This window comes from Excalfactoria chinensis, chromosome 5 (assembly GCF_039878825.1).
Source record: "Excalfactoria chinensis isolate bCotChi1 chromosome 5, bCotChi1.hap2, whole genome shotgun sequence".
In the NCBI taxonomy this organism is placed as follows: domain Eukaryota; kingdom Metazoa; phylum Chordata; class Aves; order Galliformes; family Phasianidae; genus Excalfactoria; species Excalfactoria chinensis.
In genome coordinates, this window is record NC_092829.1 from 22,704,890 (window position 1) to 22,726,378 (window position 21,489).

Consider the following 21,489-nt stretch of genomic DNA (forward strand, 5'->3'; position numbering starts at 1 on the left):
GCTTAGGTTTTACAGGGAGAAATTGGCCAGAACAGCCTCAGCTGATGTTTCTTCATTCACATAATTTTGGACTGATTACTTTTCCTGTGGTCCATCTGTGCTGTCCTGTGTTAGGTTTCTGTTGAGTGTTTGTCCTGTGAAATGGATCTGGCTGTTAATTTCTGTATGTATTTGATAAGACTTGATGAAATACAACAAAAGTTAATGTTGCAATTTCTGTGCTAAAATAACTGGACTGGACTCCATTATTTAAAGTTGTCCATATGTACTGAATGACTACTTCATCCTCTTCTGCACTAAGTAATAATGAGACTTTAAATCAGGGTTTACAAATGAGGATTTCAGGAAAGTGTTCATTTCTTAGGATCATTATTGGAAACTAAGTAACTAAGCTGGGAAAGCTTGGTGTGTTTGCAAGTTAGATTGGAGCTCCTGTGTATGATCCACTGAAGGTGAGAGAAGGACTTAATCAGACTAAATAGTAACAGTTAATGGTGCAAAAGTTAACCATTTTGTTTTTCTTTAGATCCTGCTTTCTATTAGAGAAAGTATTGGAGTAGAAAATCTGTGCTTTTGGTATAATATTAGCACTCAGTTGTCTTTTTTTTCAGTGTTAGTGCAATATTTTCTTGTGTCCTTTAGTTAACTTTAAGATGTGATTCTATCTCTGATTGTCATCTTTTTAAATACTTTGAAAGTCTTGCTTTTGGATTCCTTCATCCCGTGCCTACTTCAGATACTGAGAATATTAAGAAGGATAATTTTCTGAAGATTGGGGTATATCAATGCTCATCTCTCTGTTTGTTCCCATTCTACAAGAAAACCAACATCTCTGCATCTCTTTTCTGTTCCAAGCAACGTTACTGGCTTTGGTGCAAGGTTAAACTAAGTAGCAGAAAAGCTGGCAGAAGTGAATAGGTCCAGTTGGGTACTGATAGAAGTTATAGACTAAGTCTGGTTGGGGATTCTGAAGAGTCCTCCTGCACTCAGCAGTATGATTTAGTGGAGGGTTGTTAGGGTAGTATGGTTAGGATGGGGTTGTACTCAATGATCTTTAAGGTCTTTTCCAACCTTTGCCATTCTGCAATTCTATATGTATGCAAACAAAGCATGTAGAATGTAAGACTGGTATTTTGTGATTGCCATTAACTATTTCTTAACCTTTTCTAGGAAGAAGAAAGCCATAATTGATCCTTCTTTGTTCAAATACAAAGTCCAGCCTGTTAAAAAAGAACTGTATGAATCTGTTATTGTTAAAGCATCTCAGCTAAGGTAAAATTTACAACTGCGTGTGGGTTGTATCAGTCACTGTAAAGATGTTTTTGATATAAAGTGGCTTTTTATATAGTAAGTTAGAACTATTAACTAGAGACACTGGAGCAAGCAGCTGCTTCACAAGCTTTGTGTATTAATGATTCCAAGCTTTAATAGTTTAATGCATATACCATCCATTCAAATCTGTGTTTTCACTGGCACAGAGATGAGACCTGATATTACTAATAGTACCTATGCCTACTGCTCTGGTTGAGGATGGTGAAAAAAGCTTGAGAACTGTATTCTGTTATATTTCTGGCCTATTCACATTGTGTAGTCTTTTTGTTGCAGTAGTCATTGTAATCTGTCCGCTTTACTATTATGAAATAGGAAGTTGTAAAGATTTTCTGTGTTGTAGATGGGTTTTTAAACCTCTCTAACCTGGATACTCTGGGAAAAGTTCCAGTGATTTCAAGACACTGTTCCAGCATGAACTGTGATTAGTTCTTTTTATAAATTACTCCAGTGTAATAGGCAAGTCTCTTGGATGATTACTTGAATCAGGGCTAATTATGCCATATTTTTCCATTCGCTTAAGAATTTACTTACCCTCAAGTACCATAAAGCTATTCCAGCTAGATGGTTTCTGTATCTCAGTAGCTCCTAGTTTGTTTTTGTTTCCATGAAGTAGTGCAAATTCCCTGGAATGCCAGGAAGATTTAGAATGCATACTATCCTGTAGCAAGGAGTTAGATGGCTTGACAAAACAGCGTGAGGATTCACCCCCTCGTGCTCTCATACTTGTTGGCTTGAGACTTTAATTCCTTACCTCCACGTTTGAGAGACACTACTTTAGTGCTGTCTCTAGTTTAGTTTGTTTTTCACTCTCCTAAAGCCTATCTTTTCCTTTGGATATTTTAAATGCCATTTTGATGGAATGATTTTTGTGAATGATGTTTGTGAAAGACTTAGTGAAGATAAAGCGTCTGTGGAGCTGTGTGCATATCTAGTAAAGGACACAACAGGGTTTTAGCACAAAAATTTGCACCTGTGCAAAAAGATGCACGTATAATAAATAAATGCAGTTTATAAATGTGAAGATGGTAAAAAACTTAATCATGTGATCTGCTACTTGTGTTTTTGTACATACTGTCAGCTGCATTTAAACAATAATTAAAGTATATCAGTTGATAATACCTCCTTTATTTCCTAACACAGCCGGAGGAAACATCTATTTTCTCGTGATAGACTTAAACTTTTTCTGAAACAACACTGTGAACCACATGATGGAGTCATTAAAACTAAGGTAAAAAATAAGGAAGTTTGTGGAATAGAATATCGACCTTATTCAGACTTTTCTCCTGGTGTTTTTAAAAAGGAGCATTGGTTGTTCTATTACATTTTGCATTTTGTGTGTGTTGAGAGGAATCGTCGTACTGTGATTTAACTTCTCATTCTGTATAGGAAAGCTTTGATAGATGAGAGCCTCAGTGGGAGTCATAGTTCTGACGGTTGTGGAAAATTAATAAAAACAATTAATTTTTGAATTGAAGCTGTGACTTTAACATCAGTTTCTTAAAGAAAAGGAAAATAGAGCTGAAAGGGGTGAAGGAGGGTTCTTCTTCAGAGTGCCTCCTTCGTCTCTTCAGCAGTATTAATCGATAAGAGTTGATGTCTGACCTTACCAGTTTGAGAAGGCAGACTTGAGACTTTAACAAGCCAATTTTTTTCCACCTCTAAGAATCATGTAATTTTATACCATACTTCACAGCTTTCTCTGTCAAAAGTGACTCTGAACAAATTGTGGTAAGTTGCTGGAAATCCCGTGTCCTGCTCTATTTCCTGAAAAATATTTAACTATTACCAAATGAGGCCAAATTACGCCTTCAGATGTGTGCTGTTTAAGGTATCTTCCTACTGGATTAACTCTGCATTCATAGCATAGCAGTTTTATTTCTTACAATGAGCCAGCCAATTGTGACTATATTTACAGTCTTTCTGAGGGAATTATTCATTAATTTACATAAGTTTATGAGAAGGAAGGAGTCTCACGTTGAATATGTTTTCATCTTTTTTACTTAGGCAACATCAATTGCAAAATATAATCTAGCAGAACAGAATTACTCCTACTTTTTTCCTGATGACCCACCCACATTTGTCTTCAGCCCTGCAAGCAGGCGACGAGGGAGACCTCCAAAGAGGGCATCCATTAGTCATGTAAGTCATGACAACATTTTAAACTCTTGTGAAATTCCAGAGCAGTTAGAATTCAAGATTGATGCTGGGTTTTTTTGTTGGTTTTGTTTTCTTTGGGAATGATTTGGGAAACATTATACAATTACTATTGAAGTGGGTTGTTTAAATATAAGGTTTAATCTCTTTTATCAGCTTATCTTTTTGTCTTTCTTATTTCTGTAATCCCAACATGACTGTACCTTTTCAGTATGTTTTAAGTTATACTTTTCTGTAAATGCTTAATAAATAATCTAAAAAATCTTGAATCCCTACTCTCGGATGCATTTATGTCAGTTGCCTGTATTTAAGAAGAGCAAAAGTTTACTGCTCTAAGCTTGTATATTTTAAAAGAAATCTAGAAGAACTTCAACCAGTGGGCAGAATCTCTGAGTTGTCAGTGTGTTTGAGAAAATGTTACAGGCCATTTTGAGTGTTCCAGAGGGCGGCTGAAAAAACAACAGTATCTGTTGCAGGTCATTTCACTGCTGATGTTATGTCCTTTCTTTCAACCCCCCCCAACTGTCTTTTAGGAGGACAGTATTACTGCTAAGCAGAACACCCAAGGAAACAGAAGTAAAGTAGCAAAGGAAAAGACAAGATTTCAGAAGCAGAAAGAAGATATGCAGGCCATGGGTAAGTTGAGGTCTTGTGACTAGTGGAACCTGTTCTTGCAGGCTTGAGAGCTGGCCATAATTAGAGTGTTTTTGGGGTTGTATATTTCAAGGGGAAAATGTAGTGACAGTTCATTCAATTGCAGAATGTCACTTCAGTGGTTAGAATTGTTGTTTCCTGCTTTTATTTACTTATTTCACTAAACTGTGGGTACGTGTGAGGCTTGCAGTCCAACTACATTGGTCTCTTAAAGTGGTGAACTGAAAATTGCAGAAGTTCAAATTTTGAAAGTGTACTATGTTAATGCAGTTAATATTAAGCTAGACGTATTTACCTGTAAGTGATACTTAATTGGAATGGTAATTTGTAACATTCATGAAGCCTCTCAAAAAGAGGTGCTATAGTAGTAATGTGAAATGGTAGCAAAATTCCAAGGACGTTGGAGAATCAGCCTCCTCGGTGCACAAAAGGCTGTGGACGATAAGTGTCATTGCTTTTATTTTCTAAATGAGAGTCATGACTGGCATGTCTGATACATAGCTGAGAAAATGATCTAGCCCTTTTTCAGAATTTCACAAGTAGATAAAAAAAGCCTTTTTTTCCACTGTTAAGCACTTTGTATTAAAAGTAAGGGTCTGTTTTTTGGTTGTTTTTTTTTTTTTCATTCTCATTCACTTGTGATTCTAGCCTACTTGCTTATTCAATTACAATTGTAATCTCATTGATCCCTTTTATTTGTTAATTTGTGTGGCAGTTGACAGATATTGTCTGTCCACTGAAAGTAGAAGCATGTGTCCTGCTGTTACTCTGCACACAGCTACAAAGAAATCTATCAGTAACATTTATTACCAATTAATTTTCAACTTAGTGTGTAATGGAAGTATAACTTGCACAAAAGCCACTGAATTGATAACTGGATTTCAGATGAATCGACTTGTCAGTAATAATTGTTTTAAGTATTGAAAGTTAATTTCTTTAAAGGATTTTGCTGAAACAAATATTTCATGTGTATGTGCCATCGCTGCTTTTGACATGCTTTTATTAAGCTGCTGCAAATCTATGCATTTGGAATCAGTTGTCATCTTTTGGTTTTTTTGATGGGGAAAGAAAGTAATAAATGTCTGTATGCTCATTAAGAGTTGAGAAATGCAACTTTACTACAACTTTGAGAAAAAACATGTATAATACGTAAGCCCTAAAATTCTGGTTTTCTGAAGAACTTTCAAGTGATTGAATTTCTGGTTGGCATAGAAACAATTCAGTCTTCAAGACAATATGTTTTTCATATGTTAATTATAAGAAAGATCAATCTATTTAAACACAGTTAATTTTATTTAACTTTTTGTGGAAGAAAAAATTCTGTTTTGTTTTTTACTTCCTATATAGCTTTTGAGAAAGCTAGATTAAAACGAGAGAAGGCAAATGCTATAGAAGCCCGAAAAAGAGAGAAAGAAGATAAGGAAAAAAAGAAAGAAGAACTAAAGAAGATTGTGGAAGAGGAAAGGATGAAGAGGAAAGAAGAGAAAGAGAGACTCAAAATAGAAAAGGAAAAAGTAATGTATTTGCAGAATGTGTTTTATATGGGAACAGGCCATCTAGCTCATTTAGTTTGTTTGCTATCTGTGTCATTGTTTTCCATTAACTGTTTTTAGTTCCTAGAAATGCACTTTAGAAGAGTAGATACTCGGAAGACATGATAGGGAACTGCATTTCTAGTTATCTTGTTGTATTTCAGGTCGTTGATTCACAAAAATGTATTTTTTTGTTCTCATTTGATACTAGATGTAGATTTTCTTGTAGTTTATCTTTGAATGAAAATTGGTTTAAAAAAACAACCAAACAAAACAACAAAAACAAGAAAAAAAACCCAAAACTTTGTCACTTTACATGGAATGAAATTACCTACGCCACTAAATTCTACCACAGCCATATCCAGTACCTATTTTGACAGTCATTTTTTATGGCAACTTTCATGAATACTTTTATTTTAGATTTTTTTTTTGTCTGACCTCCATTTGAAAACTAAAAAGTCTAATCCAAGGAAGTATTACTGAAGCTCACTCTCAGTTCTGCTAATACGTTCTGTGAGAAGGTTAAAAATAGATTATCTCTTTCTGTTGAAATACGTTCTGACTTTTTCCCCCCACTGTGAGTTAAATTGTAACAAATGATCTGACTGTATCTCTAATACAATTCTGACTTTCTTTAGGAAAGAGAGAAGCTGCGTGAGGAAAAAAGGAAATATGTGGAATACCTGAAACAGTGGAGTAAGCCTAGAGAAGATATGGAGTGTGATGATCTTAAGGTAGGGCTGAATTTGGAATATATCACAAGCTTGTATTTCATAGGGAATCTGTCCTGAGGTCCCTAGTGCAGAGGTAGTTGCAGTCACGTATTTCCCAGTGGTGATGCTACACAGGCTTATTTCATAGGCTGAGTGTTACTGTGGAATAGTGGTATTTTGAAGTGCTTATATTACTGAGTGGAGGGTATTGAGTAAGCCTGACTCTGTTAATATGCAACATGAGTTTACCTACTCTAAGGCTGAGTTACTTAATATTTACGTGATGAAGAAACCATGTTTTTGGATGCAAAAGGTAGAAAGGGTATTAGTTTATTACTCCTTGAGGCGTGCTTTTGTTTTAAACTCAGTGTCTTTCTGAATGATACTGGAAGTCTATAGAAAATATAAATAATTTACCTCCCGAAGTTAATGTTCCAAACAAGAATATAGTGTGGTTGTAATAACGGAGTATTGTCTTGTATTATGTATTAACATGTGTGCTGTTACAATTAATTTTGGCAGCAGATAGCAAAAAGAGGCAAAATTGTCTGAAACACAAGGATGGGGTTTGTTTGAGACTTTCTGGGAAACATGATGGAAGAGAGGAAAAATGAGACTATATTAGAGTAGTAAATGATAGCACTCATTGGGATATATATATCTCATATATATATGAGAACTGAATGTATTTGCAGTTTGAGCTGTATATATACTTGAAGATGAGTGGAAACTTCTAGGTGTGTATAGGAAGAGAGAAGAAACTGAAGCAAAGTGAAGGGGGTTATCGTGAAGGAAAGCTGCAAAACATCTGCTGTTAAAGTTGGAAAAGGCAAGAGGAGAGCTGGGAAAAGTAGCATCCTAATTACAGTAAAAAGTGACAAGAATATGAATAAAGACAGGTTCAGATGAGGAAATAATAAGAAAGATCTGTCTGTCTGCTGCTTCTCAAGAAATACCATTCTTGAGATGCATGAATTACTATATTCTTTTTAAAGTACAGTTATCATTCATATTGTGAGCTGACACCTTTGTGGAAAGGAGCTGTGCTTTCTGGAGGTTGTCTGAATTTGTCTACTAAAAATCATCAGGTGGAGACAGATCTTTGAAGACTTGCATCAAGATACTGATTTGAAAGTCCAATAGTCAGACATGGTCATCTGTGAATTCCCTCTTGTGTCCGCTAAGCAATCTTGTTATATGGTTACATCAATTCCCTTTGAAACATCTTCAGCTACTGTAACTGCCTTACCAATGCAATAAAGCAGATGACAGAGCACTCAATCATTAGACACAACCTTGCATATCTTACTGCTAAATTGATGTGTTTTTTTAATATGCATGTGATATAAAGCAAGCAGTGATGAGTAACTCTTTAAGAATATACTTATTTTTGCTTGTCTGGACAGTTCTGTAAAACTTAAATTCAAAACTCTTATGGAATAGAACAGTCTTAAAAGAGAGATCTTGACACCCAATCTTCTTAACTTGTCATGGAACTGAGTTCCTTTAAATGAAGTCAAAAGTTGTGTTGATGTTTATGAAGTAGAATAATTTGGCATCTCAAAAGATGTATATACAAATTATGTGCTGTTTTGTTTTTTTAGGCTATAAAAGTTACAACAATGCTGTTGTGGTAATAGATTGTTTGTGTCTATCTTCTGTGAAAAACAACCACAAAAAGCTACACAGATACAATTCTTAGAACCACAGCCTGTTTTTAATCAGCTGTGTATTCTGTAGGGACTAAATACAATACTAATGTCTTCCTTTTGGATTGTAGGAACTTCCAGTTCCAATGCCAGTGAAGACGAGGCTTCCTCCTGAGATCTTTGGTGATGCTTTGATGGTTTTGGAGTTTTTATATGCTTTTGGGGAACTCTTTGATCTTCAAGATGAATTTCCTGAAGGAGTGACTCTAGGCAAGTTGTCATTTATGTGGCAAAATGCCTCAATTTTGTGGCGTCCTTCTACCAAGCATTTTAGATGCACCTTAATACCGATGCTACAGGATTGTCTGTGCAACTTCAATATAGCAATGCACATCTATCAGTTTTCATCCTCACCGACTTTTGTGGTGTTTATAAAAAATAATTTCAATATAAAAGCTGCTAATCTGTTTGCTATTACTGTCTCCTTGTGCTTTCTTAATCTGTAACTGCAAGAGTAAAACAAACTATTTTTTGTCAGTTCTTACAGCATTATTGCAGGAATATTTGTGGTAAATTACGGGAAGGTAACTGGATTATCATACCTGAGGGGAAGATGTTTGTTTTCTTTAATTCTTCAGTACATAATTTTTTTCCAACTTTGTGGCAAAAGTGACGCTTCTTAAACTTTATTCACAGAAGTTTTAGAGGAAGCTCTTGTAGGAAATGACACTGAAGGCCCACTATGTGAATTGCTGTTTTTCTTCCTGACTGCCATCTTTCAGGCAATGGCCGAAGAGGAAGAAGAAGTGGCCAAAGATCAAATAGCTGATGCTGAGACCAAAGGTCAGATCCTTAATTTTACTGCTAAAAAACTGATTGCACTGGAATTAACTTTAAGCTGCATGATCTGTGTCATTTCCTTGCTTAACTTTGTCTTATTATGCATGGATATTGTATGCTAACGGTCTTGTTTTTTCACTTTTATCTGCATTTAAAACTTTGAGCATGGAGGGTGGGGGCTGGAGGAAATTCAGAAGAAACAAGCTCATTCTTACTGCGCTTGTATCCAGCAAAGCATAATAAGCATTTAACAGCACTGCTTATGTTAAGGAGGTGAAGGAAACTTGTGTCTACATTCCTTCTCCTCCTCCTTCAGCACTGTTCATTGTTTCTCCTGAGGGTGAGGAAAAGAGATGCTTTCCTGAATCTTTTCAAAGGAGTTCAACTAGGGAGAAAAAAATAAAAATCTGGATTTACTTAAATTAAAAACTAAAACTTCCCAGCACAAATGTAATGAAGAATTTCATATAATTCTTCAAATCGTACAAGTGTGTATCTACAGCTACCAGATGCTACTTTGTTTCTGTAGCATTACAGTAAAGCTGCTTGCTGCCACTCTGCCCTTGGGCTTCACGGTAAGGCTGAAACTGCACACATTTTTACAGGCACTCAGAATACAGTGACTACAGAACTTGTTCCGAACTTATGCAGTGAACAACGTTATGTATGTGTCTTCATCCTCAGTAGACTGCTTCTGTTTTGTGTTTAGGCAGTTCAGGGATTCAGCTGGTAGTCTGTGATTGCTCTTGTAGGTACAGCAGTCTGTAGAACAGGCCTTAGATCTGTTGCTATGCAGGGTGTTTTCCAGGAGTTTGTCAATAACCCAGACTTAAAGTATTCTGTTTATGCCCTTTCAAGGTGCTTCTCCCTTATTTGTTTAAGTCTGGCTATTTATAAAGCCTTGATGTGTATCAGGGAGCTGATCCTACCTCTTTGTTATACTTGTCCCCTGTCTAGTGACCTTCTCTCAAACAATGTGTAAGTGAGGAGGCAGGAAGAAATGTCATACTTAGGAACCTTGAAAATATTATAAGATGCCACTGTCGCATATACCTCCTGTATTTTGAATCTGAGGTCTAAAACTTCTACCAATTCTTAGGCTTCATGCAGTGCTTGCTGGGAAGGAAGACAGCCACACTGCTGTTTCCCTTTGTTTCCTTTCTTTGTGGACTAAGAAATTCGGTTATTTCAAGGAGAAATTTCATCCTTCCTGTTAGTGTGATGTTATTACAGTTAGGAATAGAAGACCACTTCCTGTTTGATTTGATTCCTTTAGCACTCCTTGTGAAGATGCGGTACTTTTTGCTTATGTCTGATCTGTAAAATATCTTTCTGTAAAACATGGGATTCCATCTTCAGCAATAAAAACTGCTCTTGTTAATTGAATAAAGTTATAGATTGGATGCAGGGCTAAAAATTTGGACTACATGTTAATTATAGTTGAATTTAGCAGTTAAACTTGTTAAACTCTCTTAAAGATAAGTACTGAGAGAGAACACTGCTAGGGCAATATAATCAGGGATTCCATTATAGGGTAGTCATAGAACAGTTGATGACTGACTAGATTCTTTAGTTGATTAGAAATATCAGTGTAACTCCCATGTTTTTATTTCTGTGAGGCCAACAGTGACAAAAATATGCTGTTCATTTCTAGTTTGGCTGAGTTATGGGCAGGGCACTTTGTCCTTTATATTTATTCTACTTTACCTGAAAGCCTTTTAGTTTTATTCTTGTAATTCTTACTTACACAGCTTCTTTCTTGTAACAGAATTAGATGTTCTCAGCTTTGTAATTTTGGCTAACCAAACTAGTAGTAGTCAGCATGAATGTTAGCTTTCCTAAATCCCCTAGAAATGGTGTATTCTTTTGCAGAAACACTAAGAATATAGGGCTTTGGCGTGTAGTACTTTTTCAGATGGTGGCATACAGATAAGGTGAGAGGGGAAAATGAAGAGATGAGTTTTGTTACATCTAGGTGGCAGTTCTCAAACAACATATATCATCAGGCAAGACTACTGTGAATTTGCTTTTTATGTAGTCTTAGTTTGGATTTGTGACTCTTTGTTCAGTAGGTGATGCTGAAATTGCTTAATCACAGTGAATTAAGTGAAATTATTCAAACAGCATGCAATGCTAGGGGAAAAAAAAAGATGTCAACCCTCTGGAGAAATACCTGTAAGTGCTAAGGAAACTAATTTCTAAGAAACAGGAACTTTGCTGTTTCTGCCTTTCAGTTCCCCTGCTTTCTTGGTTGGTTTGCTAACATGTGATGTTCTTTATTAAGTGTAGATGCTTCTTGTAGGTCTCTTGCTGATATCTCAGGAATAGCATCTGTGCAGATCAGTCGGGTTGTCTCTAGGTTGCATACTAAAAGAGTGAATAGTGATAGCCAGCATCAGAATGTTTTATTTGTTTTGGTGGCCTTACCTAATGTTAATAGGAATTAACAGTTCATCTGAGGAAGCAAAATACAGGTGTTCTTGCATTGTTGTCTATTTTTGCTTTCAAGTGTGTATCCTAATTTGTTTCCACTGCTTTTAATGTTGCTATTGTGCATGACTTGTGCATTGCAGTTGCTTTAGCTGCTTACACGTATAGGGAGAACGGCGTGTAGCATGTGATGCATGTCTTAGCTTTTAGTTGCATTTAAAAATATATTACTTCTGATTTGGAATTGATTTCTCAGTAATTCATGCTTTTGTAAATATCAGGCCTCTTTGCTTTGTCTGCAACTTTAAACAATGGCTTGCTTTCCTCCCTTCCGCAGTACAAGTTTTTACTTGCACTAGAATAAAGTGTTTATTTCTTAAAGATTTAACAGAGGCTTTGGATGAAGATGCAGACCCCACAAAATCTGCACTGTCTGCAGTTGCAACTTTGGCAGCTGCATGGCCCCAGTTACATCAGGGTATGTGTGGGTTTCACTTCTTGTTTTGTTACTGTTCTTGTTTTATTCTGTATTGTAAAGCACTCTTTTATATACATATATATGTGTGTGTGTGTGTAAATGTCTATGTAAAATAACTGTTTATTCTTCTTAACTGTAGGCTGCAATTTGAAAAACTTGGATCTTGATAGCTGCACACTTTCTGAGATTCTCAGACTTCACATTCTAGCATCAGGTGCTGATGTAACATCAGCCAATGCGAAGTACCGCTACCAAAAACGAGGAGGGTTTGATGCTACTGATGATGCTTGCATGGAGCTGCGATTAAGTAATCCTGGGCTCTTGAAGAAACTTTCAAGTACCTCAGTGTATGACTTGTTGCCAGGTAATGAAGGACAATAAATGTCCTCTTTATTGTCTGACTGCTTGTCACATAGTTTTGTTGACATTATTTAGTACATCTTTATAAAAGAGGACGGGTGTTTGAGTTGTGTAGTGAAATATGAACATTGGTCTGAATTTTATTAGGAGAAAAGATGAAGATTCTTCATGCTCTCTGTGGGAAACTTCTGACTTTGGTCTCCACTCGGGATTTCATTGAAGACTCTGTTGATGTACTACGGCAGGCAAAACAGGAGTTCAGAGAACTAAAGGCGGAACAGCATCGCAAAGAACGGGAGGCAGCTGCAGCAAGGTAGAACTAGGATACAGGAAGCTAAACATTATTGATGCATATTAGGCTAATTCCTCAGTTGCAAAAGGTGTATGAGAAACACTAAAAGTGTTTATATTTTAGAGTAGGTTTATGAGACCCTAGGGAGTAGCGAATGTTTATTGTTCTTAGCACTGTGTTTTCCATGTAATTGTCATTTTTAGATGATGTCTGTAAAGGAAAAACAACATGGCTAGATCAGATACTGGATTAATTGTCGTTGATTTTTCTATGTTCTTATTACTGGTAGGATACGTAAGAGGAAGGAAGAAAGGCTGAAAGAACAAGAGTTAAAAATGAAAGAGAAACAAGAAAAGCTGAAAGAAGAAGAGCAAAGAAATCCTGCTGTGGAAGTATCTGTTGGGTATGATATGTGGCATTATGAGTGTTGTTTTTTTTTATTCCAACTTAACATTGTAGAATTAAAATTGCTTTCATAAAGTGAAGCTAACTTTCATTGGGCTTGTAATTCTGTTGAATGCTTGACAACTTTATTGACGAGAAACTTGAAAAAAATCTAATTTGTATTTCTTACTTTAGTTATCTTACTAACTTCAGTACTATGGAGATTTTCTTAAGAGACCACTGTAGTTTTTATAACTTGAATAATTGTTTTGATCTGAACTAAATAATACTGACCTTGCGTAACAGTTTATGAATCAAATTTAAAAGCATTTTGTAAATGCTGTGCTGTCCCAGGTGATTTCCATAGAACTAAGGTTTTTGTTCTGTTATTGAAATTAAATTTGTAAGATTTTAAGTGGTAAGATTCACATGCAGTTGCATATGTATGATTCTAGGGGAGGGAGGGGAACCTACAACAGAAAACCAAGGAAGCATACACACAAAACTGTATCTTCACCTGCTTGAGGAAGATAGTTAACTAAATCTGCTTGTAAGAGATGAGCATGGGCCGAAGTCAGATTTGTGCTATGTTTCTGAAGCTGTAATTGTGGGGTTGGGGGGGATAGTGAAAAATGAATGTTACACTCTAGTGGCTACTCATAGCTTTCTGAGTTTTCAATTGTTTGCTGAATGAGGGGAAATATAAGGGTTTTATAAAAAGTGCTGTATGGGGGAACATATATTCACTCATGAAAAATAATTCAGCTTAGTTGAACTGTATTATAGAGTATCTTCAATCAGAGTCTGATTACTGTAATGTTCTTTAAATGGAAGAGTGAATACCAAAGAGCTGGTTTTAGTCTTCAAATAGAAACTTTGCAGTTCCAACTCATTGAGTTACCTTGGGTGTTCTTCTAGTATTAAGTGTAGTTTATGTTGAAGGTGCTGTGTTGTACTGTGGGCTCTTCTCTTTCCTTTAAGTTTTTAATATGTGGTTGGTCAACTTTTTTTCATTATTTTATCATACCAGGGAGGAGGAACGAGAGGACCTTGATACCAGTACAGAGAGCAAGGAAAATGAACGTAAAGAGCCAGAAGTAGACACAGTGACAGAGGATGAAGAGGAGCTGGGACCAAACAAAAAAGGAAGGAGAGGTAATAATGCTCTAATGTGTGTTTATGTGACTGTGTGCATATTACATACACAGGCATGCCTGCAACGTGGAAGTTCTTGCTCATAGTGAGCTTAGAAAATAACAATTTATGCCAATTTATTAAAAAAAACACAACTAGATCATAAATATAGTTCATTTGGGTGGCCTGTTATGAATCTGTCATTGGTGTGATCTTCAGTTTCTTCTTGTCTTCTGTGCTTGCTGTTTGGATAACAAAGAAAAAGTTGTTGCCTGACAAACAATTACAGTTACTTGTAACGTACCTCAGTGAACTTGTAGGAATCTAAATTAACAGGCTGTTATGTGGTTTTGATTCTTCTTGTTGGAAGTCTGCAAAAACAACAAATTTCAAAAGAAAGTGCTGCATTGATTTATTTTAGCTAAAGAAAGAATCTATGGGCATTGTTATCTCTCTTCCTTTAACTTTTAGGAAGGAGAGGACAAAATGGATATAAAGAATTTACAAGACAAGAAGATGCTTCTGAGAAGAGTGAACCTCTTACTGCTGAAGATGAGGAAGCTTTAAAACAGGAGCAACAAAAGAAAGAGAAGGAATTATTAGAAAAGATACAGAATGCAACAGCCTGCACAAATATTACTCCCTTAGGTCGTGACCGTTTGTACCGACGCTACTGGATTTTCCCCTCAGTTCCTGGATTGTTTATAGAAGAGGACTATTCTGGTCTCACAGAAGACATGTTGTTGCCTCGAACCTCTTCCTTTCAGAATAGCGTACAGTCTTGCACAAATGAACCTCAGGTATTCAGTAAAACTGGAGAGTCTTTGAAATCTTCTGAATCTACCTCCAATGTTGACCAAGATTCACACACCAGTGTTGTAGAGGTGCCAAGGCCAGTATATAAACCAAACCGTTGGTGCTTTTACAGTTCTCGGGAACAACTGGACCAACTTCTAGAGGCTCTCAATTCCCGAGGACATAGGGAGAGTGCCTTAAAAGAAACTCTTTTACAAGAGAAAAATAGAATATACGAACAACTAAGCAGTTTTCCTGTGGAAAAATTCCATATTCCAGGTAAAGGAAGGGTTCCTGGTCTTAACTTACTTCCACAGTTGTAATTGCGGTATAATATTCTAGAAGCTTCAAAGTCTTATTTAGTTTTAATTAATTCCTAAAAACCAGGAATTGTTTTTCAGCACTGTTTTGCCCTATGGAAAATGTTTGTATTGTTTTCCTTTTTTGCTGATGGAGGATTGGTGTTGTGATTTATGTCTGCTAAAAAACAGTGGTTTCTTTTTTCTGTCTGCTTAGTAACTTAAACATTGGGAAAAGTTTGATTTGGGGTTAGGTTAATATCTGCTAAAGATAAGTCATAGCATTGATCAACTGATATCACTCCTTTCACTGTACGGGAAATGAGGATATGACGTTGGAGATGGAAACTTCACAGAAGGAGGCAGTTATTTCTGCTTGATTTTTTGAGTAGGTGGGACATGCACTTTCACGTTTTGATAATGCATGAAGTTACCAAAAAGCCTTTGCTGACCTGAGTGTTGTGAACAAGGGAAAAACAGCATATTTGAGAGTCATGCCAAAACCTTTGGGAACAATGGAAGGATGGTTTTAGCTGTGTTGGTTGCTACGTGGCTTAACATCAGTGCTGTGGTGGGATTAGTGGATTTTTTTGTAGAGTGTTTTTTGGGTTTTTTTTGGGGTGGGGGGGATGGTAGTTTTTTTGTTTTGTCCTCTCTCCTTTAGTGAATGCTCACTACTAGAGGAGGAAGTGTATGCAGAGCAGTGTTGTTTTTATGGGTTTCAAACTGTAGAAGCGTGCACTTGAGCGTTGTAGAAATTCACCCTGTACTTCCTCAACAACAGCTTCAAAGCACTTATTTATTGAATGCTCCTAAGTTTTTGCATATTCCTCTTCATCGCTGCATTGAGAGAATTTAAGGTAAATCCTCTGAAAAGATGTTTGCCACCTATGCAAATTTATGAGCTTCATTGAGGAACTGTGCATGCTTTCAGTCAGTGTAGTCCATTCCTCTGGCATCTTACCTGTTTGGTTTTACAGGTAGTTTGTTAAAAGGAACTATAACTTGTTCTCTTAGTTTCTGTGACTTGACAGTTGAATGTCTTAAATGTGGTGATAAAGATCCATGCACAAAGGAGAAATGATTTTGCTTATCCAGCAGAGTACGAATACAAGAATACTGGAAGTGTGACTTGTTTTTTCCCTTGTATTCTTAGCAGAGTTGTTATTGAAATAGCACTTTCTAAAGCAGTGGGTAATTTAAAAGCCATGCTTTCGTTTTTGGCAAGAATTTTTCATCCTGTGTGTTGAGACGCACAGATGCTGGTCTTTTCTATCTTCTCTTACAAGGATGCTGTTTGACTGGAGTAGTGTGGAGATGTTGGCATTGACAGCTGTTGCTGTAGGAGGGGAGTTCTGAACCTGTGCATTGAGTTTGTTCTGCCTTGTGCCGCCTCTGCTCCTTCCACTGCCAGCTTCTTGAAGGAGCCAACTCCCCTAACAGAAAGCTATTTGGTGTTATTGCAGACAAACCTCAAAGTGACATTAGACCTCCTCCTCCAGTACGGGGAAGGATGCAGAATGCCCATGATGCATCCCAAATATCTGCAGAAAAGCAACTTGAAATGAGACTCAGAGACTTTCTTTTGGACATTGAAGACAGGATCTACCAAGGAACACTGGGAGCTATTAAGGTATTTGTGAACTGTCGAGCACCTGGGAGCACAGTGGTGCCGTCAAGTCTGTAACTTAAATGAGAACTCTTGCGTGTTGTGGGTTTTACTGACAGTGTAATTTAATTAAGTGTAGACAATAATCGGCACTAAAATTTTGTGGCTTTTTATTCTTTGGAAATGTAATATTTGTATGTTTGCTTCAGGTTACAGACAGGCAGTCTTGGAGAGCAGCCTTAGAGCATGGGCGGTATGAATTTCTAAATGATGAAAATAAAGAAAATGGTGTAATTAAAACTGTGAATGAAGTATCTGAAGAAATGGAAACTGATGATCAAGATAAGTTCATTGTTAAAGACCGGTAAGAACTAGAATTGAAACAACTCTTCTATTTGAGCTTCCTAACAATACTCTGATTTTTCATATTCAAACTTTTTACTTTCCATTTCTATATCTTGGTAATTTTCAACAGATGCATTTTAAGATTTGAGTTGTAAAATGTTATTTCTGCACTGCTTTATATTTTGTAAATGATGCTGCCCTATTGCTAACAAGTGTCTTAGTTTTATCTTGACAGTTTTTACGACTTCTACCATTCAGATAATCAATTTATTTAAATAATATTAATATAATATTAATATAACAAAGAGAAAAATGATTCTACCAATATATGTTTTGTTTTCCGAAGGGAAAACGCTGCTTTTTATGGAGTGTTTAAAATGGACAATAGTAGTAGTGATTAATTGTCAGCTGAACTGTACAGTGTACCTCTTCATGAGTCACAGAAAGAGCCATGATTGCAACAAACAGGCCATGGTCTGAATTGGCCTGCAACAAAATTGGCCTGAATTCTGCAACAAAAGTGATATCATCTCATAACTTTAGTAATGCAAATCCTTTTGTAGAACAAACCTCAGATCATAGTGTTGCAACTACAGAATGTTTGCTTTTCTTCTAAACAATCTTCTGAGAAAGATTAGAGACTTTCACTACACTGATGTTTGTTGTAAGTCAAATCATGGAGGCTAGGACTTTTCTGTCAACATTTGTAAACATTTCATTCTCAGAAGCTGAGAAGAAGCAGAAGTTCTTTGCAGAAATGGAGATTTATTTATGTCCTTTAAGATTATTTTTTTATTATTATTATTATTTATTAAGTAAATGTTGAAATACTGGAAGGAAATAAGATTCATTGGCAGCAGTCTAATGTAGCGTTTGTGCATTTTGCAATGAAATGTTTCTTTTATGAGAAGAGTCTTTGTGGAAAGACTTTTGAATTCTGAATTGAGTACTGATTTTTCATGTTCCAATTCAACGAATTGAAATAATGTTTAGATATAAGACTCACCTTTGAGTTCTCCAGTTGCGTAGAGAATAGGTGGGGCCATCAGCATTGCGTTAACGGCGTGTTCAACAGATGTTTGCTTTCTAAGAACTGCAATGTGGAAATAAATATTCCACTGTTTTAATGTAGCAAGAAGCTAAAATTTGTCTGTCCCCAGTTACCCTGAGCACTTGCTTTATTTGCCGATTCTCTGTTGAAGTGCAAAAGCTTCTTGCTTTATTTTTGGCACTTGATACTGATTCCATCAAAATTTCTGGACTGCTATTACTCCAGTGTTATAGTCTTGCATATTCAAGCAGAGTATAGGTTTCTGGAATCATGCGACAGATTCCTTTTGATGCTGAGCTTTTAATCCACCCGGAGCAAGTGACATCTCATTAAGACTGTAGGGTATGACTAGTGAAATGCAAATAAGTATGCAGCTTCTTTTCTGCTTGCTTTCAGGCTCTCTAAACATGTGTGACTGCAAAATATAATGAACAGCTTTTAAGTGTGAATTAAGAAGAGAGATAACCAAAAGCATTGCACATCCATCAGAATAAAGCACAATCTGGACAGTCTTTATTAGTTGGTTACTTTTTCTGTTGTTGTTTGGCTGTTGTTTTTTTTTTTTTAATAGCCTCAAGTAGAAGCTGAGTTTTATTTTCATTAGTGTTAGCTGGCCTCCTACACTTACACTTAGGCCTGTGGCTGGGGAAGATTAACTGTGCTTTGAAATGATTGCTTAGTCTTTGGTCGGAAAAGTAGGCTGTTTATTGGAAACATGACTTTATTCTTGGTTGAGAAATGTTATTTATTATTAAAGGCATTAAAAATAAAACCCACAAAACTCTACATCCAAAGCACATCCCTTTCAAGGCATTGTGTTCTGTTGTATTCAGCACAGTTGCTGAAGCTGCGATCTTGGGTGCTGTATGTTCTGGGGCTGAAACTTCTACAAATCCTGAGGGGAAGGGCATATGCTTGAAGTGAAATACTGGCACAGTTTCTGATTTCATCTCTGTCGCTGAAATGAAGTTTGTTCACACTAAACTTATAAAGAGATATACACATTTCTGTTATTTTCATTACGCTAAGTAAGCGATTTGTTATGGATGTTGAGCATTTTGATTTTTTTATTTGTAATTCCTGTGGACTGTGTTTGTTTTTTGTTTTTCTTTCCTTAAATGAAAAAAATAAGAGACTGTACTCTAGAAATCCATTGTAAATCAGCTGATGAAATCCTCTGGAAATCTCAACAGTTTGTTACAAAATTTGGCATCCACATTTCTTGAAATTTAGCTATTTTTGTTACATAAGGATGATTTATCTTAGTTAAACTAATTAGCAAACCAGAGGACTGGTATAACTAATCATGTCTGAGCAGTATCTTTGTCTTTATTCTATGCATACAAATTAGGTTAAAAAATGAAATCTCTTGTAGATGCCAACTTAAGCAACTATCTGTGGTGTTGAGTTGAAAGTATGTTAAAAATGTGTTTAATACATTATTATTTTAGACTCATTGGACTGAAAACTGAAGCTCCAAGTGCTGCATCAACAAGTACGAGTACTCCTCAGCCAGTTAATAATGTGGTCCACTGCTTAGCATCTGCACTGCTCCAGATAGAACAAGGAATTGAGCGCAGGTTTCTCAAAGCACCACTTGGTAAGCTTTCAGGATTGAAACTGTATGTCTCCAGTTTGGTATAAGGTGTTGTTCCACCTTTTTTCCCCAATGCATCCCTCTGTAACGTGCAGTCATGTGAAAGATGCAATTAGCTTACTTACTGATATATACCATTGTATAAATTTGCAAATTTATTAGGTTACACACCCATACAACTGAGATTACAGTGATCTTGTTGATATGGTCCCATATTTACATTTGATGCACTGGGACGTGAGCCATACCCTCAGGCAGCACTGAGTGAGCTTCCTTTGGGGGATATAATTCAGCCTTTCTGTTGAGGGCAGCGTGTCATGCAACTTTACCATGAGATCCATTTGTAGGTCTTTAGGTTGTTAAAAACATACCCTCCTTTATATACTGTTTCAATGGAAACAGTGTAGCCCCAGTTCATGTAAATCACCTTATTTAGCAATAACAGAATATTTATAATAAAACTTAGTAAAAGTTTAAACCACAAACTCTCAGATTCTCAGATCTTAATTTATGCTGTGAGATTCAGAAACAAAAAGTTACAGAAAAATCAAAACAAAATGTGCCTAAAGCTTGACTTGAATTACTCTGACGTGCTCTAGTGGTGAGAGGCAGATTGTGAAGTGTGTGTGGTGGCTGTGTTTTCCAGTGTTTGGAGTCCTTACCTGGGTCCTTTTGCAGTTCAGGGCTGGAGGTTTGCTTGGAGATGTGTGTCCTTCCTGAGGCAGCCATCCCAGCAAGCCTCCTGTTGTCATACTGAGGAGCTGTGCTTTGTACCCCAGCTGAACTAGTTCTTACATTACTGGGACTGTGGCAGGGTTAACAGTGTAACGGATCCTGTGACTGCATACAAAGTCCTTAGGCTCTGATAGACTTTGCAGCAGTTCAAGATGTTCTTACACCAGAATCTGTATTTTCAATAGACATCAGTGCCCTGTGGCACACTTGATCTAAACTGACCTAAAACTGTTTCTGTGTCTCTGCTGCCTCTGCATGGAGCCTGATGTCTTAATATCAGTTGCTGCTGAAGGTGAGTTTGAGCTGGACTTAACACCAGAAAATCTGACATGGACAGCGTTTCCTTCCACAAGCTTTTGTTTTCAGGGTAATTATGTCTAGAAGAAGAAGATGCTGCACAGAGTGGTGATCAAGGTGTAGAGCGTAGTAGTAGCTTAACCTACTTTACTTGGTTAAGCATTCGGTCAACTCATTGTGTCCTGGCTTATCAAGCCCAATGTGGTATAACTTGTTTTGACTGGACTGGATGCAGTTAATTACAGCATTTCCAGTTTGTCACTTACTCTACTTGTGTGGGTTGTAAATATGCAGTGCAGTGTAGGGGTCCATTTCCAAACTGCCTCTGAGGAGAGTATTTTGGCAATAGCATTTTGCTGATAGCCACAAGTATGCTGCAGTCTGCATTGAAAGGAAAAAAATGGCTGTTTGTAGGTTATAGATGAGCATCTTGAGTTGAATGGAAAGGACTAGCAGACAAAAGCATCCCTGCTGAAGACTTCCATCATTTCAATCCTCATTAATTGTGGAGGTTTTTTTCAGGAGTTCCAGCTCAGCCATAGTCTAATGATGGCAGTTGTTTTTGTCCATCCATTTGATGATGATACAGTTCTTGTTTCTAACTCAGGGATCTTTCTTTAGAGGCCTTATACCGTGTGGTAGAGAAGGAATATAGGGAAAGTAGTCTTACATCGTCTACGTATCTTAAATCTCATATGTTTGTTCATACTACTGTACTGCCTGGGAGTTTCTTCTGCTTTGAGGTAACTGTAGTGTATAGGATAACATATGAAGTTCAGGGAGCAGGAAGGGATCCAAGGCTTTCTTCT

General features: G+C 36.7%; 1 protein-coding gene across 4 annotated transcripts in view; it reads left to right on the forward strand.

The window, feature by feature from the left end:
- BAZ1A (bromodomain adjacent to zinc finger domain 1A) overlaps positions 1-21,489 on the forward strand; it is a 53,742-nt gene that overhangs the window by 19,622 nt on the left and 12,631 nt on the right. For 3 of the 4 annotated variants that reach the window (XM_072338417.1, XM_072338419.1, XM_072338420.1), the window contains 17 exons: positions 1,171-1,272; positions 2,473-2,560; positions 3,337-3,471; positions 4,020-4,122; positions 5,488-5,654; positions 6,311-6,406; positions 8,166-8,304; positions 8,731-8,877; positions 11,687-11,782; positions 11,922-12,146; positions 12,290-12,455; positions 12,724-12,837; positions 13,849-13,973; positions 14,424-15,026; positions 16,513-16,679; positions 16,865-17,019; positions 19,503-19,651. In XM_072338417.1, coding sequence (XP_072194518.1) covers positions 1,171-1,272; positions 2,473-2,560; positions 3,337-3,471; positions 4,020-4,122; positions 5,488-5,654; positions 6,311-6,406; positions 8,166-8,304; positions 8,731-8,877; positions 11,687-11,782; positions 11,922-12,146; positions 12,290-12,455; positions 12,724-12,837; positions 13,849-13,973; positions 14,424-15,026; positions 16,513-16,679; positions 16,865-17,019; positions 19,503-19,651 — 2,777 coding nt within the window. The remainder of the gene's footprint in view (positions 1-1,170; positions 1,273-2,472; positions 2,561-3,336; positions 3,472-4,019; positions 4,123-5,487; positions 5,655-6,310; positions 6,407-8,165; positions 8,305-8,730; positions 8,878-11,686; positions 11,783-11,921; positions 12,147-12,289; positions 12,456-12,723; positions 12,838-13,848; positions 13,974-14,423; positions 15,027-16,512; positions 16,680-16,864; positions 17,020-19,502; positions 19,652-21,489) is intronic. The other variant, XM_072338418.1, reaches the window with a different exon arrangement.